The following is a 19318-nucleotide window of genomic DNA, read 5'->3' on the forward strand; positions in this document are numbered from 1 at the left end:
TTCTAACAATTTTGTCTGACACTAACAAAGCTACACTTGTGTTAGCACACATGTGTGTTTATTTTATATAATCACTGTCCACTCAGCTACACCCAGGTGTTTACCCCAGAGCCCTGCTCATGTTTTTGGACTTGGACATCCATGAACTTCCATCTGGAGCTACGTGCCTCCTGAGGAGCATCCCCGCACTGGGTTTAGTGCAGGCCTGGCATGGACACAGTCTTTTGGCTGTTTACGGTTTGAAAATGTATTCATTGCACCTTGGTTCTTGAACGTTATTTTCTCTGCAGTTATTTTCTCCTAACTCTTTAAAAAGATCGTCTCTGGGTTTCTATTTTTTGGTTATGAAGTCAGCACTCAGTCCAATTGTTGCTACTTTGAGCATTGTGTGTGTTCTCTAGCTGCTGGTATGGTTTTCCCATTGGGTTTGGCGCTCTGTAGTTCACTCTGATGTGTCTAGGTCTATTTTCTGTTCTGTGACTCACTGCATTTTATTGGCTTGGGAGAAATGCTCCAACATTGCTCTGACCCGTCTCTCTCTCTGTTCCTTTTTAGACACAAAATAAATACATGTGAGACGTCTCACTCCAGAGACTGCTTTTTTTTTTTTTTTTTTTTTTTTTTACACTGTCTTCTCTCTCTGGCTTCATTCTGGAATTTTCTTCTTGACCTATATCACTAATTTTCTCTTCAGTTGTGTAGAATATGCTTAATATGTTTTTTAGACCCATCCATAGGTTTTCAAACTTGTTATTTTTTAAATTCTAGAATATCCATTTGGTTTCTTTTATGGGTTCTGCTTCTCTGATGAAGTGTTCAATAATGTCTTTAATCTCCTTTGAAATAATGTTATGGACTAGATAACTGGTTTCCTCCCTCCAAATTTTAATGCTGAAATCCCAATACTCAAGGTACTGGTATCAGGAGAGGAGGCATCTCCCAATGATGGTGGTGATTAGGATCCTCATAAGAGGGCGTAGTGTCCTTAGAGGGAGAGATGTGAGAGCCTGTTCCTTCTGCTCTCATGAAGACACAGCTGACCGCCATCTACAACCAGGAGGCGGGCCCTCACCAGACACTAGGTTTGCTGGCACCTTGATCTTCGCCTTTTCAGCCTCCAGAACTGTGAGAAATAAATTTCTGTGATCTAAGCCCACCAGCCTTTGATACTCTGTTAGAGCAGCCCAAACAGACTAAGACACAGGTTAACGGTTATTTTAGCATTTTTTCTATTTATTCTGGTATCTAGAATCCCTGTATGTCTGTTTCTGTTGTTTGCTCCTTCTGTTCGTGTTTCTTTTGACCTGTTTCTGAGAATGCATGATTTCATGCTATTACATTTCAAAAAACTGTTTGTAGAAATTATTTGAAGCCTAGGATGCTTCTGCCTTTCTCCAGAGAAAATTTACGATTGCTTCTGCCTGGCTCGAAGGAACACCAGCATCCTAGGGTAAATTCATTTATTTTCAGGAACTGAGTGGGATCTGTGCACACCTGCTTGTGGTCCCCCTTCCACTAAAGGTAAGGGGGAAGTGAAATCCATGTGAAGGGGGTGGCACCAAGAACCCCTGCCCTGTGGGCCCTAGAGAACAGTCTTTGTCACTTCATACTTCAGCACTGAGGGTCTGTCTGCAGCATTGTTCTGTCTTCACATCTCAGCCTGCTCTCAGGAATCAGGGCAAGGCCTCAAAGGCGTAAGTGGGCCTGCATCCTCCGATCTTCTTCTACCACCCTATCAGTCTTCTGAAGACAGGGGCCCAGCATTTCTTAGGTCTGCTCGTTTTTCTCGTTTTCATTTACTCTAATGGCAGGATTTGAGTTTCGTGTTGCCAAATTTTACCCCCGGAATTTCGAAGTTTGACAATGAGATGCCTGGCAGTTGGTAAACAATCTGGGTGGGAGGGGCACCTCTCTCTCAGGAAAGGATTCCTCCCTACTTCTGGCCTGCTTCTCTGTCTCCCTCACTTACACTGATCCAACCAAGCATTAGAACTCCAGAACCTGTCCTGTCTCTTCACTCACAATCTCTTAGTTTTCCTTTTGAGCTGTGATGTTATTCCTTCTTTTCCCTTCACAGATGCACATTTTCAGTAGTATTCTCTCGATTTAAAAAAAAAAAATGTTTTCTATTAAGATATAATGGACATACCATAAAATTCACTCTCTTAAAGTGTACAGTTCAGTGGGATTTAGGGTATTTACAGAATGGTGCAGTATCACCACTAATTCCTTAACACTGTCATCACTGAGGAAAGAGAGAAACAAACCTATACCACAAGCAGTCAGTGCCCCTGTCTCCTCCTCCAGCTCCCCAGGAACCACTAACCCACTTCCAGTCGGTAAACCGGTCTCTATTCGGGACATTTCACAGAAACAGAGCCATACAGTGTGCGGCTGTCTGTGTCTGGCTTCTTCCATCTGGCATATTTTCAAGGCTCATTTATACTTTTTGTGAGGGTGGATACTCTTTCTATGGAAGTATCACTATTTCTGAATGGGAGAATATCCTATGGAAGTATTACCAGTTGTTTACCCATTCGTCAGCTGATGTTTGTTCTGGCTGCTTCCACATTCTGGTTATTGTGAATACTGCTATGAACATTTATACACAATTCTTCGTGTGGACACTTGACTTTTTCGCTCTCCTTTCTCTTTCTACTCCTGAGACTGGAGCATCTCAACTGACCCAGCTCCAAGTCTGCTGATTTGTTCTTCTGCTTGCTGAAATCTACAGCTTCTCAATAAATGTGTGTTTCAGAATTATTTATTTCTTTCTTTTTAAATTAGCATTATCCATTGGTGAGACACTGTTCTCATACTTTCCTTTAGTTCTTTGAACATATTTAAGATTGCTGATTTTAAATCTTTAACTAAAACAGCTGTGCTTCCTTGGGGATAGTTTCCAATGAGCAGGTTTGGTTTTTTCCCTATGTATGGGTCACACTTTCACAGCTGTTTTTTTTTTTTTTGAAAATTAGACATTTTAAATAATTTAATGCAGCAACCATGGAAATCCAATACCACCCACAAACCCCCAGGGTTTGCTGTTGCTGCTCTTTTGGGCTGCTGTTGCTGTCTGTGCCTTCCCTGATGAAATTCATAAAGTAAATATTCTTTGTCATTTGTAGCCACTGAAGTGACTATTTGGTTAGCTTGGTGATTGGATAATGATTAGACAGAGATTTCCTTAAACGGCAGGAACCAGACATCTGTGGTGGTTTGGACTAGTTTCTGTGAACACATCGGGGTCCACCATCAGTGTTCAGTGTGTAATTCGGTCTGCACTTCTGGCTTCCATAGAGCGTCCAGGTCAGGCTAGGGTGACTATTTATGGCCTCTCAGTTCTTGCCTGAGCACGCACATGGCCCTGGACATGTACACTGTTGCACATGGCCATGGACATGTACACTGTTGCACACGGCCCTGGACATGTACTCTGTTGCACACGGCCATGGACATGTACACTGTTGCATATGGCCTAGACATGTACACTGTTGCACACAGCCCTGGACATGTACACTGTTGCACACGGCCATGGACATGTACACTGTTGCATATGGCCTAGACATGTACACTGTTGCACACAGCCCTGGACATGTACTCTGTTGCACACGGCCATGGACATGTACACTGTTGCACACGGCCATGAACATGTACACTGTTGTACACGGCCCTGGACACGTACACTGTTGCACACAGATGCTGACCTTCTAGAGCCCCAGGAATGCTCACGTATCAAGAACTGTTCAAAGCTCTGTGAACGTTCTATTCCCCAGCCTTCTCTCTTCATTTTTTTTTTTTCCTTAAAGTTTTTTGGAAGCTTCTTGTTTCTCTCAACAGTTTACTGCCTTAGGCATTGTGATGTTAATAACTGCCACTGATCATTTCTGGCAAACACTCTCAAGGGAAAACTTCCCACGGGGTAAATCCTGAGTTAGGTCAAATGAAGACAAGGCCTGCAAGGGGGTCTTCTGGGGAACTTCTATGGTCGAGAATGGAACTTCGTAGGACCTCCAAGCCTTCTAGGTTGTTCTGTTCCCTTCTAGGCTGCTGGTTTTGACCACGACCTCAAGGATGTTTGTTTTCAAGTGTGGGAACTGGGGAGAGGAGAGCAGCAGTAAGGCATGAGAAAATACCATCGAGATCTCTGTTCTCCCGGAGATAGCTATTTTTCTTGATAAATGCTCCCCAGGGTGTCACTAGCTGTTGGTTAATTTCCAGAGTTATGAAACAATTGATTTCCATATTTTGGGCAGTATTCTCATTGCCTTTAGGGAAGAGAAGATTTTTTAGAGGGGCTTCATTCTGCCATTCCTGCCTTCAGAATTCCACTTTCAAAATGTCCACTGGTGACTGCAAATTTAGAGACTGATTTTTATTTCCTAGAAATAATTTTGGCTCTCTGGTTGTCCCTTTGGAAATATCTTCTCCCATCTGTTTATGAACTTTCGTTACTTATTGAACATAATAAAATACAAACAGCTTACATTTCAGTTCAATGTATTTGGATAACCATAATAAACACACACACAACCATCAACAAAACAAGAAAGAGAACTTTTTCAACAGACGATAAAGCTCCCCCTGTACCTCCCAATTTCTCCGCTGCAGTGACCACAGTCTGATTCCATCACTACAGTTTTGCCTGTTCTTGAATTTCATATAAATGGAATGATTTTGAGATTCATTTGTCATTATATGTATTGACAACTCATTTTTTTAACTGATGAGCCCCATCTCATGGTATGAAGATACCACAATTTATGTCTACATTATACAATTAATGACATTTGGGCTGCAACTAGTTTTGAAATATAAGCCAGAGGAGACAGAGTGAGGAGCCAGACAAAACATCCAGGATTAAGTGGAAGTCATTATTGAATAATGACTTCCCTCCCTCCTGCCACTCTTCTCTCATCCTTATTCCTCCAGCCAGGAGACTCTTTCTCTGGAGAAAAATAAGGCATTCACTCCTCCCTGGGGCGAAGAGACACCGGGCTTCTGGAACCTCACCAAAAGCAGGCCAGTCAGCACCCACTCACTGGCATGGGCCCACCTGGCCCAGCCTGCACACTCAACATCCAGCAGCCTTCTTTCTAATACCTCTTTCTTAAAAATGAGTGGACTTTTGTCCAACCAAAGATTGGCATGCACACGTTCGCTGCAGCTTCATTCTTAACAGGCAAACTTGGAAGCAATTCAAATGTCTACTTCAGGAAATTGATCGTGCAGGGACTGGAGATGTATTCTCTTGAGAAATGCAGAAGCAGCGAGAGCCCCTGCCATGCTGAGCCCAGCCTCTTCTTTATACACATCTCCATTATGCCCCGGCTTCTGTCACCTGACCGTCCCAGTGCCTCGGAGACAAATCCTCTGGCCTCTACCACCGCGCACACAGGTGTGACCCTACTCCCTTCTCCTTCTCACTAGTCCTTCATCTGTTCCCTCTGGCCCAGGTTACATTTCAGGGTTCCAAAAACTGCCTCACTGCTTACAGTCTGTGTTTTTGTTCCTTGTCTGTCCCGATGTCTGGGTTGATCTAAGATAAGGGGGAATTTGGAAGTATGTTACCCTGAAATCCTTGGGTCAGCTTTGTCGTTTGTGAGAAGTGATACAGCTCTTCTATGGTGAGGCCAGGCAACTGTGTGAGAGCTCCACGGGATCACAGGCTGCCCTTCCCAAGCCTCCCACTCCCGGGACACTGCACCGTGCATGGCACCCCTACAGAACCAGCCAGCAAGGCAAGGTTGGGAAAAACCCTGTGAACTTGCTCGGAGGACTGAATCTGAAATGGGGACATTTCCAGAGTTTTATATTACATGTGCTCACATTTTTATGGGTTTTGCCATTTGTCCAAGTCTTTGGGGGTGGGAGGTTAATTGCCTTGGTTACCTTTGTCTCTCAAACCAGCAGTAACACCCTATTCAGCATGTGGTCCAGCAAGTCAAGCAGTAGGCGCAAGGTGGTGCAGCCGGTTTGGCACAGTCAGGTCATCTGACTCCTCAGAAGGTGGCGCTTCTATGTCACACCACCTCCCATCATCATTACCATGCTGTTAACCAAATGCTCTCCAACAGCAAGGGTTAGAGAGACAGGCAGAGGGACACTGGACAAGTGTCTCGGGCCACCCAGCTCTCCAGCCTCCTGGCTAAGTCCTGGGGATGCCACATTTTCCTGACTCCAAACCCGCACATTCGCATCCAGCTTTTAGTTCAGTATCTCCTCTCATCCTTGCTGAGAAAGTGCACACAGGTGTCATTACCACCATGTACGGAATAGGAAACCAAGGGTGGGAGAGCTACACTCAACCACGCAAGGTTGTAACAGTCAGACAGTGACAAAGCACAGCCCCAAGCCCACCTGTCTCACCTCTCCCTTCCTCTCCCATGGAGAGGTGTGTGTGTGTGTGGGGGGGGTCTCTGCTGGTAGCCCTAGGTGGGCTACCATCCCCAGAAGCTGCCAGCCTGCGGGGACACGCAGCCCCTCACCCACAGGAAATCCATGGCCTCGTCTCAGAAGCACTCTAGCACTGGTGGCAACAGACGTTCTCTGAAACAAACCCACAGCTGTGGTTGTGTTTTTATTTTTAAGCAACGCATGTTCAAACAGAAAAATTTAAAAGATACCCACCTAAACTGAATTCTAAAATGGGCTCATCTGGATCCTGTATGTTTCCTGAATAGAAAATAAAAGAAAAATCACCTTGCTTTTGGGTTTAATACAGGAAAATTCAACACTCTACTGCCCACCCCACCCCTCAGTTTTTATATATGATTCATTCAGTTTGCTAAACATTTCATTTTTGAGATTTCTAAGGGGTCTCACATCCCAAGACCAAGCCCCCCTTTTTGATCAGGTCTACCTGCCCACAATGCAGTGTTTTGTAAATATTTTTTTTCCACCTACTTAAAGGCATAATGAGAGAGAGAGAGAGAGAGGGAGTGATGGATCTTCTGATTCACTCCCCAAATGTCTGCAACAGCCAGGGCTGGGCCAGACCAAAGTCAGGAGCCTGAGACTCCACCAGGGTCTCCCACCTAATGGCAGGGACACAAGCATTTGAGCCATCATCTGTTGCCTCCCCAGATGCATTAGCATAAAGCTGGATTGGAAGCAGAGGTGATGGGACTTGATTCAGCACTCTGTTGGGGGATGTGGGCATGCCAAGGGGCAGCTTGACTAGCCCAAGGTGACTTTTATCATGGCCTGAGCATGTGGCAGGCAGGCCGAGTGGACAGTCACACACCACCTAATGGCAGACAAGCCCTGGAGGTGCCTACCTGAAGTAGAAAAATGACAAGGTTGGGTTCCAGCAGAAGCAGTTCCCAGCAAGAGAACCAACTTCCCCCTCCCTACTTCCTGTTCCAGCCAGAAGGATACCATGCAAGTGTTACCTCTCCAGCAGGGGGCAGCCACATGGGGCTGAGCCTGGCTATAGGCAGGCTGCACCCTCGGAGCACTGCCCCAGTGTGGGAACTGCAAGATCCAACTCCCAGCAGGAAACCGGTGCAGGCCCCTTGCGGCTCACCTGCCAGAGAGAGGCCCAGCATGTCGGCTGCCACATCGATGGTGGAAGCCCGCTGCATCGCACGGGCCCTGGCGCCATGGCGAGGGCTGTGCTCTCTTGCTGTCATGATGTCATTGGTGAGGATGTGCTTCTTGTTCCTGGGTCACACCGTGCCTGATTCCCGGGCGGGGAGCGCTGGCACCAGGCCCTAGTCGCCTAAGGCGGCAAACCCTGAGAAATGGGAGAAGAGCCTTGGTGAGCAAACATGAGGATGGTGACTGAGACATTCATGGAGACAGAATGTGAACTAACGCAGGTGACACACAGGGACCAAGGTCCTCTGGCAGGAGAGGACCCAGCGTGGGGTGTCTGCTGCTCTCAATCCCTTCTGGTCACTCTGCCCTCCTCGCACCCACGGGATCCCATAAAGAAATGACGTCAACAAAGATAGGCCGCATTAAGGATGGCTTAAAATATGGCTTTTGAGATTCTCTTTCTTGCCCAATTATGCTCTTTGATTGGCAAGTCTCAGGGAACCTTTCAAGTTTTCAGTAGATTCACCGCATCTCTGCTAGAGGGGCGGGGGCTGTAGCACACTGGAGAGGCCCAGCTTGCGTCTGTGGCCTGCTCACTTTGTTGCCAGGGCTACACGAACTGCCCGTGGGCCTTGGTCTTGTGTTTTCTTTCTGGCAAGGTGTGAAAGTGATAGTGTACACCTAACTGAAGTGCCAGGTGCCGTGGCGGGGAGGGCTCTGGGCAGAGCGCCACGACAGCTGAGTCCAGCGGATGCTGACCCTGGCAGAGCATGGACTCCCACTCCGCTCTCAGAAGTAGCTTAAACACCAAGAAAGCTGCTTCATGTTTTGTCGGCTGTTACATACTACAGCTCTGCTGTCTCCAAAAGGAGCTCACCTTTGGAAGTTAAAGTCCTTAGGCTGAGCCATGGGCCTCATTCCAAACACCCCCCTCAAAGGTGTCCCTATATCCAGAGGTCCTGTCTTCTCCAAGGCTGTCTACCTTGGAGACCTCTGAACCCAAGGCCCTGGACCCCTACACCTGAGCCAATTCACCAAAATGACTTACAGGACATGTTTCTCCTTGGACCATGTGGCATTTCTTCAAAGAAGTACATCCAAATCCATCATCTGAAAAGAGAAAAGTTTAAGCTTAACAACATGAAGTTCCCGAGAACACAATGCCTGAATTGGGAGAGAAGACCCAGGAGTCACTCCATGCTGGTTTGAGCTCCCCATCCCAATCTAACTTTTTGGCTAAAAAATGACAAGTTTTGCTTAAACCCAAAAGAATGTGAAAATGCACATTCCTCTCCCTGCTCCCTGTGCTTTGTTGTGGAAATCTGGGGCTGCCCTACACACTCATGCGGGCAGCTAAGTTTGGGAAAACAGAGAGATGAGTCCTACCTTCCCCCAGCCCCCCCCACCACCACCACCACAAAGCACAGAGAGAAGCTGCGGGGCCCCTCAGAGGCTCTGCTTCGTGCTAGGATGAGGACAGCTGTATGCGGCCCACCGCTGGTTGCTAGAAGGAAATCCAAATACGGGAGGATGGGAGGCTCCACTGAGGCACCAGGTTCACACACTGCTGCTGCTGCTGTCTGGCTCTGAGGAACCTTCCTGCTGAATGGAATCCCCAGGCCCTAACTCAGTCCTGGGGCAGAGCCTGGAGCCCCACCCGGGAGCTAACGTTAAGTGTCGGGATCTGGGGACTGGACACCAGCAGGTAAGGTGCTTAGCCCTCAGGTAGACTCAGCTGCTCCTGCAGGCTGTGCCTGCTTGCAGATGCCCAGGAACCTCAGCCTGCGCATCTGAGCAGAGAGGGCAGAGGCCTGGAGGGGGAAGTCACAGGGAAGACACCGGTTTGCTGATGTACACAAGTCAAAAAACACAAAATGAAAACAGCAAGGCTGTGCAAGTACTTGCAGTGCTAAAACGTACATTCCATAGTAATGCTTACATAAAATAACCCAAAAAACATTAATGAGGCAAGTAAAAATGGTATGCATTCATGAAAGAAGATACACATTTTGGAAACGAAGCCACTGACAGTAATGAAGAGGTAATGCTAAGTGTATCTATCTTCACCTAAATTAGTCCTCTAAAAGAGTCTGTTCTAATTTGCTGCAGGACTGAGAGGAGCTGCAGGCGACGTTCCTGTATTACTGAAAACATCTGAAAGTGGCACAAGCACATGGTAAATACCAACGAAATTTGTAAACAATAACAAAATTCTTGCCAATAGACCAGAACACGGAAAAGACCTCTGGACACAGATGCTTACTGTATCACTGTCTGTGACAGCAAAGACAGAAAGCAATCTAAACACCCAGCTATAGGTGACTATACTCTAGAACAGCCGTAAGACATATGTAAGACACACACAACTATTAAAATGATCATGTTAAAGCCAATAAACACCCAAAAAGTTCACCAAGCTCATCATTAGAGAAATGCAAATTGAAACCATGAGCTATCTCCACACACCCACTAGAACACATGAAACGAAAAAGACCACACCAAGTGTTGGCAAGGACATGGAATAACTGGACCTGACACTTTGCTGGGGGGTGTAAACCACTCTAGAAAATTGGCGGTCTTGGGGCCGGCGCTGTAGCTCAGTGGGTTAACACCCTGGTCCCTAAAGCGCTGGCATCCCATATTGGCACCGGTTCTAGTCTTCTGCTCCTCTGAAGATCCAGCTCTCTGCTATGGCCTGAGAAAGCAGTAGAAGATGGCCCAAGTCCTTGGGCCCCTGCACCCACGTGGGAGACCCGGAAGAAGCTCCTGGCTTCGGATTGGCGCAGCTTCGGCCACTGTGGCCAATTGGAGAGTGAACCAGCAGATGGAAGACCTCTCTCTGTCTCTACCTCTCTCTATAACTCTGTCTTTCAAATAAATAAATCTTAAAAAAAAAAAAAATTGGCAGTTTCGATTCAAGCAGCACATGTCCCCATCCCAGCTCACAGTGGAACCACCAACAGAAATGCACTTACAGTCACCAAGAACATGTAGACACTGCTCAGAGCAGCTGCACTCCTAACATGAGACACCACAATCCAAAGGTTCATCAACAGAACGATGAAACCGCATGGGTGAATCTGACAATGTCGAAGGTCAAATACAGAGAAGCCCACTCCAGGCGAGTCCATTTGAATGAAGCTCAAGCACAGGCCAAACGAATCTGTGGATTCCTCAGGAAAGTGCCTTCTTGGAGGGGGCTGCTGGCAGGGAGCGGCTCTGCAGTTCTAGAAATGCTCTATTGCTTGATCTATGTGCTGCTTCCGCAAGCGACTTCACTGTGGGAAAATTCCTTAAGCTAGACTCTAGTGATTTCTACTCTTCAATAAAAAAGGTATTCAGTTCTCCCAATGGCCATAAGAGAGACAACACAGCATGAACAAATGGATCGTGTGTGTTTTAATGAAATATCCCACCTGTGCTCTGGTTGTAGCCATTTAAAAAGACACAACACAGAGGGAAAAGGCCAGGAGGAGTGCATGTTAGGATGATGGCCGTATCTGGGGGTATGATCACCAGGGACTGTTCTGTCTTCCCTTATTGTTATCCTCAGTCACTCAAATTTGCTCCCGTGCTAGCCACAGGCAGGGGCAGCACTCTGGGCATAAATTTAGCATGAAGAAGCAGCTCCTCCTTTGTGTGCCTGTCAGCCCCTTCACCTGGGACAGTGCTGACACACCCCCTAACAGAGGGCCGCATCTGTATCCCAATACCTCACCAGCCCTAAAAGGCTGCCAAACCCATCCACTCTGACCCCATTCTCCTCCCGGTGCAGGGTCCCTGCTCATTCCACCTGCCTGCTTTCCTTAGGTGGACAATTTGTATTACAGGCATCCTGAGATTGCTGGATATAGAAAAGGGAACATCTACAGAGAAACCTGTGTCAAAAAGATCTCAGAAGCCACTTCATAGTTATTTGGGGGCATTTAATTAGAATCTGCAATTTAACTCAAGATCCAGAACAGCAAGCTAATTTGCACAGCTGAACTAGATTTCCCTTCCCAGTCTCATTAACGTAAGATAATTCGCAAAGGATTCCCATATTCCCAAGGTCTCGATTTTTCCTCCCAGCTCCACTTGAGGAACAGAGCTCATTAGGAAGAAAAGCTGCACTTAAACAAAAGCATACCGAGAATGTGTGGGAGTGGTACAGGTTACCAGGATTTCCTCTTGGAGGCAAGAAGAAAGAAAGGAGCAATAGCTCAGAACCAACTGCTGCCCTTCCTCATTGTCCAGTCAGGTGACCCCTTCTGGTAAGAGGACACAGGTCATTGATCAACAGCACACCCTGGGTCCCACTAAGGTCCCTCCCCGCCGAAGTGGGGGCAGGGTTGATGGTGGCAGCTAGGAAAATCAGTCACACAGACAGCAGTGTTAGGATTGCATAGGGCATGGGATTAGTGAGGTTTGACAAGCGTCCATTCGAAGCTTCTAAGGAAACCAGGCTTGGAAAAGGTTTGCCTGCCCTCCCCTTCAGACCTGGAAGGAGTTCTGGAGGCCCGTCCACCTCTGCTGAGAAGGAGTTTGTCCATCTTATACACTGAGGTTCTTCTGAAAATAATTTTTTAAGATTTATTTGAAAGGCAGAGTTACAGAGAGAGGGAGAGAGAGGTCTTCCATCTGCTGGCTCACTCTCCAAACTCTCTCACTCCCACAACTGCCGGAGCTGAACTGATCCGAAGCCAGGAGCCTCTTTCAGTCTCCCACGCAGGCACAGGGGCCCAAGCACTTGGGCCATCTTCTACTGCTTTCCCAGGCCATAAGTTGAGAGCTGGATTGGAAAAGGAGCAGCCGGCTCACAAACCGGCGCCCATATGGGATGCTGGTGCCGGAGCAGAAGGCTTAACCTACTATGCTACAGTGCTGGCCTCTGAAAATAATTTTTAAAAGGAGTTGCTCACATGAGGTCACAGACACAGACAGCATTACTTTTTTCAGGGCACATGGAGGTGAATGATGAACTATCAGAATTAAATACAATGGGCAACACTGGCATAGCGGGCTAAGCCTCTGCCCACAGCGCCCCCATGTGGGTGTCCCGGCTGCTCCTCTTTCGATCCAGCTCTCTGCTATGGCCTGGGAAAGCAGTAGAATATGGCCCAAGTGCTTGGGCCCCTGCACCTACGTGGGAGACCCAGAAGGAGCTCCTGGCTCCTGGCTTCAGATTGGCTCAGCTCCAGCCGTTTAGGCCATTTGGGGAGTGAACCAGCAGATCGAAGATCTCTTTCTCTGCCTCTGAAATAAATAAATCTTAAAAAAAAAAAAAAAATCAACACAAGCTAAAAGCCCAGAAAAAATCAGGGCCCCTTTCCCTGCCCTAGTCCACCAGCCCTACCCATGTGTTTCAGCTGTAAGTATTTTTGGAAAAGACACAAAATTTCAAATTGGGGTAGCACGTAACAGTTGCTACTTTAGTGTTTATTCTAGTAGTTTATTTTGGTTGAATAAGAATTGAGAGAACCCTCATTCACATGTAAGTGTTGGATAATGGAAAGATTTTACCAAAAATAGGCCTTGGGATCTCAGAACACATTTTAATAAGTGACCCAGGAGCATGAAAAAGGAACACTAATTATTTTTCTTTAAAGTTGGCTTACTGATATCATTGCATATTTTCACATTATAAAAGTCGGAAAAAGTCTCCAAAATGTAAAATAAGTGCTGAAGTTATTATACGTTATATATGTTCTCAAACTGACTTTTTGAGAAGTAATTAATAAGTAATTAATGAGAGCCTAAGCTGCACAACTATTTGTAGGGGCAGTAAGTAGGTTAAGAACCTTCACTGTGTTTCTGCCTCCCACACGTGTGTGTGTGTGTGTGTGTGTGTGTGTGTGTGAGAGAGAGAGAGAGAGAGAGGGAGGGAGAGGGAGAGAGACAGAGAGAGAGAGAGACTGAGAGACTGAGCAAGAGGCTACTTTAGGAGGCAGAGAAGGGGAGGAATTTTCTCTCAAGACCTCAGATTCAGGCCAGCTAAAACCTCTGATGGACAGCGTGTCACAGCATTCACTGGAACACAAAATCACTACTAGTAATAACCTGAGAGAGACACGTTTCCCCTGTCTGCAGGGAGCCTCTCCTGTAGACAGACCTTTCCCTGCGAAGGTTCCATTGACACGGCTACGGCGCCTGTGTCTCATGACAACGCGCACTGCCTGTGGGCCACGGAATGAGTGCCGGATATAAGCTCCTTGCTTCATCCATCTTCCCCGGGGCACTTGGCGCAAGCCTAACCACAGACCAGGGTGTGTAGCTCACACTGGCTCAGGAAACAAAGCGACAGCACCTGAGACAGGAACTGCGTGTGCTGATGTGTATCCACCCTTCTCAGGCACACCAACGGGTCATTCTCTGCAAGCCCTCCCAGTCAGGGAGAACTGGGCAGCTGGGAACAGAGGGGGTGGGCACCGGCCTAGGCCCGGACAGTAAAGCTGCCCATTCAGTCCTACAGGTTTCTAGCATGAGTGAGTAACTGACTGTGAGGCCTCAGGGTAACAGAGTCACTAGATGGCAGGACACTAGGTCCCAGAGATTTGCAGCAGAGCCGCCACTTCCCACATGCAACCGACACTGGGCTTAACTTGAGTGAGAAACCATCCTTTGCTGTATGAACTAGCTCAAGTTTGGGGGATTTTGTTAGAGCAGCTAGTGTTACCCTGACTAAAGTGTACCATATACCAGACACTTGATAGCTGTAACAAAAACCAAAGTTACAACAATTAATACCTACTGCACAATGTTTGGGAGACAATGATGCCTTGTTTTTTTTTTGCTAAGGTATGTTAGTTTATGAGCAAAGAGTTCACAGGTGGCAGGAGACTACGAAGAAGCTCCAGGAAATGGAAAGAACACAGAGATGTAAAAATCCCACCGGAGTAGGAAGTCAACCAAATATTTTGCCCCCTGAGAGATACAGGGGAAAACAAACTGAAGCTTCTACAATTCTCTCAACACAGAACACTTCTGTGACATGAGTGTTTGGGGTTATTTCCTTACATACTAAGCAATTTTTTTTTAAGATTTATGTTATTTATTTGAAAGGCAGAGTTGCAGAGAGAGAGAGATCTTCCATCCACTGACTGGTTCATTTCCCAAATGGCCTCAACAGCCAACGCTGGCCCAGGCTAAAGCCAGGAGCCAGGATCTTCATCAGATTTCCCACATGGGTGCAGGGGCCCAGTCACTTGGGCCATCTTCCATTGCCTTCACAGATGATTAGCAGGTGTCGCTCCCCCTCTTCGTGGAGGAATGACACAGGACCCTGCGCTGTTCTTTCGTCTGCTCGGCCCTCCCCGGGTTTGCTGCTGGTTCTTCCCGGGTTGGCTACTATCCCTTCCACCTCCGTGGAAGGGCAGTTCCCCCTGGCCACATTCCCCACTTCCGCAGGGGAGCGGCACTCCGCCGGCCGGCTTTCTCGGGGGCTGCACAGGTGTTCCTTCAGATGTTCCCCTTAGATGTTCCTGGTGCATGCCGTCTCTCTCCTCCTTTATAGTCCTTCTCTGCCAATCCCAACTCGGCTGCCCACACGCCGAGTACGCTGCTCTCCTCCAATCAGGAGCAAGTCCTACAGTTTATTGGTTGAACTGGAGGCAGCTGTGCAGAAGCTGTTTACTTCTCTCCCAGCGCCATATTGTGGGAGAGCAGATGCATAGAATAAGTCTTAATTCCAGTAACTCAGTCTAGTCCGGATTGCTCCCCACAAGCAGGGAGCTGCTTTGGAAGTAGAACAGCAGGGACTTGAAGCGCCCATATGAAATGCCAGCGTTGCAGACGGCAGCTTGGCCACAATGCCAGCCCCAGCAATAAATTCTGCGGCAGATTCTTCAACAAACACCAGCCGGGGTATCCTCCGATTCAGTCTGATTCTGACACTATTGACCTGAACAAAGTGTCATACCCCATATGCTGAGGCTGAGTCTTACAGACTACCCTCACTTCATATGCCAATTGCAAATAGATGGTTGTCACCTGTACTTCTATCCTGGCTACAAATCCAGAGTTCCCACGACACTCCCCCCCTTTTTAAAGTTTTTTATTTATTTATTTGAGAGGTAGAGTTACAGACAATGAAAGGGAGACACAGAAAGAAAGGTCTTCCTTCTGTTGGTTCACTCCCCAAATGGCCACAAAGGCCGGAGCTGTGCTAGTCCAAAACCAGGAGCCAGGAGCTTCTTCCTGGTCTCCACATGGGTGCAGGGGCTCAGGCACTTGGGCCATCTTCTACTGATTTCCCAGGCCACAGCAGAGAGCTGGATTGGAAGAGGAGCAGCTGGGACTAGAACTGGTGCCCATATGGGATGCTGGCGCCGAAGGCGGAGAATTAACCTACTGCGCCAAGGCGCCGGCCCCGCCCCTCTTTCTTGAGTTGGATTAATTTGTTTGAACAGCTCACAGAACTCAGGGAGATACTCACGCACTTACATTTACTGGTTTATTATACAAAGGATATAACAAAACATACAGATGAGCAGCCAAATGGAAGAGATGCACAGGGCAAGGAATGTGGGAAAGGGGACGGAGTTCCCATGCCCTTTCTGGGTGTGGCACCCTCCAGGAACCTCCATGTATCCAGCTACCTGGAAGCTTCCAGAATTCAGCCCTTTGGGGTTTTTATGGGTGCTTCATTACACAGGCATGATGGATTAGATCACTTCTCATTGGTTTATCAACACAACCTTCAGCTTCTCTTCCATCCCAAGGTGGGGGTGGGCTGAAAGTTCCAGACCTCTGATCACTTGGTTGATTAGAGGTCCCCAGGCCGCCAGTCCCCATCCTGAGGCTATGTGGTAGCCCCCAACTACCAGTCATCTCTGTATGTCAATACATGGGGGAGGAAGACCAAATACTATATCACAGTGTCATACCCTTAAAGTCAGTCCTAGGCCCCCCTGAACACATCTTCTAACCCTATCCCAACCCCATTATCCCTGGGCTAGACTTGGACTTCACTCAAATTGGGGGAGCTAAGTAGGGTGCTAGGTGGGAATAAATTGAGAGAATTTTTCATAACTTTCGTAGAGTACTGCACTGTAACTCAGCCCCTTCCCTGTCAACCCAGGACAGCCACTTTCCCCTGATGCACCTGTGTTTTCTCTGGGACCAGGACAGACAAGACACCATGTGACTGTGCGGAAGTTAACCTCCACATGGAGGTGCCATGAAGCTCCCAGTCATTAACATATGGAGAGTGAACCAGAGGATGGAAGCTCTCTGTCTGCCTCTCCCTCTCATTCTGTCACTCTGCCTTTCAAATAAATAAATCTTCTTTAAAAAAAAAATTTTTTTTTTAATTGTTAGGAATCCAGCTTTGATGCAAAGGAAATGGGAATGTGCAACCAGGGTGGGTAGAATACCTGTAACTCACTCTTCCTTAGATAAGGCCAACCAGCAAAGCAGAGAGAAAATAAAGCAATGGAGAACGTGTGTTCCAGCATAGGTCGGAGAAAGCTGGTGGTGTGCATGAGTCATTAACAGCGAAAGAACAGGCAATTGGGGGCAGAGGTGGAAGGCCTAGACCCTTCCACTCTCATCCGCTCACACTGGGGACTTCTTCATGAGCTACTCCTGCTTTCTCTCAAACAAACACCTGACTGCCTGGGAAGGATCGTAATCATTTAAGCAAAGTCAAATACGCCTCCTTACCACAAAAGCTAAGGAATGCCGCCTGCCTCAAAGGTTCAAGTACTGGGGTAGGTGTGTGCTGCAGTTTTAGTTGCTACTTGGGATGCCCACGTTCCATACCTGAGTGCCCAATCACTCTGCTTCCAATCCAGTTTCTGGCCAACGTGCATCCTAGGAGGCAGCAGATGATGGCTCAAGTACATAGGCCCCTGCTTCCCACATGGGAGACCTGGACTGAATTCAAGGCTCCTGGCTTCAGCCTGTCCCAGCCCTGGCTATTGCAGGCATTTGGGACACGAACTAGTGGAGGGATCCAAGAAGGCCTTCCTCGCACCCGCACTGCACTCAGGCCCAACGCTCACCAGTCCCTGAGCTCTCTGCTCTTCCACAATCTGGACCCTTGGATAAACTCGCAAACCGGAGGGCTCCTGAGACCAGCCACTTGCTCAGTAAACACCACCGCGGATCCATGCTCCACTCGCGGCGATGGTGCAACAGCTCTCTCAGCCTCAGTTTCACGATCTATTTAAAATGAAGAGCACCTGCCTAACCAGGACACACTGGGAACAAACAGGTATGTAAAGAAACACCTAAAACATCTGCATGGAGCCTGCTGCACAGGCTGTCAGCCATGCTAAGTTCCCTCCTCTGCCTTTCCTGACCTCCCCAGGCGATCGGTGAGCTTGGAAGGCCGTTCCCCACAGCTAAGGCCACTTCAGTTTTACCCAACTCTTCAACAAGGTCCATGGCACTTTGCATGCACTGCAGCTTACCATGACCATGTTTTCTAAGGCCCAAATTGGGCCTCCAGGGCACTGACGGGAGGGAACACTGGGATGCAGGATGGTTCCTGGATGCAGTATGGCACGGTGTGACAAATCCGGGCACTGGCAACAGATCTGGTGAGCCACTGTGAAGTGTGTGACCTTCCACAAGGGACATCTGTGCCTCAAGTCTCCTCATCTATCAACTGCTGGCAAGAATTCACAGTCCCCCAGTCAGAGGCATGTGTGAGGGTACTCCTAGCCCCTGGAGAAGTGAGGCAGCTGCTCTGTGCCTGTAGGTTAGGTATCTCTTAGGATCGTGTTCTAAGAGGACTGTGCAAGGCTCTCCCGTGCCAGGGAGCCCTGCTTTCCTCCATCCCCTTGAGTAAGGACCTAGCTCCTCCGACTTCCTGTTCCCTGTATCTGCACAGGGCCTCAACCAAGGAGACAGGCACTGTGAGTAAAGTCCTAACTCAAAGAACATCAGCCCAGCACTGCTGGTGCTTAAATGTAGGGCAGGAAAATGCTTTGAAAAACCAAACACAGGAAGACAAGACAGTGCTAGCAATGTGCATCCCTTCTCACTGCAGACACAAACAGCCCAAGCCAGGGCCCCCTGGGCTTGCACTCACCAGGAGAAAATCAATCACTGACCGCCTGCTTCCCATTCCCCCAAGCCCTGTTCTCTGCCACTAATAATGAGCAGCTAACAATGAGTCAACCCCATGTAATCAACAATATGCCTCATTAGTTTAATGAACATGGCAACTGATACACTATAATGCCCAAACGAGATACAAATGCAAATATCAGACTCCAAAGAAGGGAGTCAGTCACCTTGTGGCATGATCTGAACGTGTCCCCTAAATGTCTGTTAATCATCACTGTTACAGGAAAGATATGGGGCCAAGAGAAGGTGATTAAGCCATGATTTATTTACTTATTTATTTGAGAGGCGGGGCTATAGATGAGAGGGAGAGACACAGAGAGAGGTCTTCCAACTGCTGGTGCACTCCCCAGATGGCCACAATGGCTGGAGCTGGGCTGATCCAAAGCCAGGAGCTTCTTCTGGGTCTCCCAAGTGAGTGCAGGGGCCCAAGGACTTGGGCCATCTTCTACTGCTTTCCTAGGCCATAGCAGAGAGCTGGATTGGAAGAGGAGCAGCCGGGACATGAACTGGCAAACATAAGGGATGCTGGCACTGCCGGCAGAGGCTTAACCTACTATGCATAGCAATGGCCCCAATTACCCAGTCTTGTGAATTTCATTACAGCAGGCAAAACTGACTAAGAAACCTTGGATAGGCCCTTGCTATCCCTTTAAACAAAAGGGCAAAAGAGGGTCTCGCAGAGCAGGACAAGCCCAGACTGTTTCAGCTTTCTTTCCTCCCT

The 19318-nt window shown here is 47.9% G+C and overlaps 1 protein-coding gene across 12 annotated transcripts in view; it reads right to left on the minus strand.

The window, feature by feature from the left end:
- The window catches only part of INPP4A (inositol polyphosphate-4-phosphatase type I A), a 146274-nt gene that overhangs the window by 53024 nt on the left and 73932 nt on the right, over positions 1–19318 (minus strand). For all 12 annotated transcript variants that reach the window (XM_008253591.4, XM_017339797.3, XM_008253582.4 and 9 more), the window contains exons 2-4: positions 8591–8652; positions 7529–7738; positions 6631–6675 (exon numbers count right to left, since the gene is read on the minus strand). In XM_008253591.4, coding sequence (XP_008251813.1) covers positions 6631–6675; positions 7529–7634 — 151 coding nt within the window. In that variant the 5' untranslated portion in view covers positions 7635–7738; positions 8591–8652. The remainder of the gene's footprint in view (positions 1–6630; positions 6676–7528; positions 7739–8590; positions 8653–19318) is intronic.

This window comes from Oryctolagus cuniculus, chromosome 2 (genome assembly GCF_964237555.1).
Source record: "Oryctolagus cuniculus chromosome 2, mOryCun1.1, whole genome shotgun sequence".
Classification (NCBI taxonomy): domain Eukaryota; kingdom Metazoa; phylum Chordata; class Mammalia; order Lagomorpha; family Leporidae; genus Oryctolagus; species Oryctolagus cuniculus.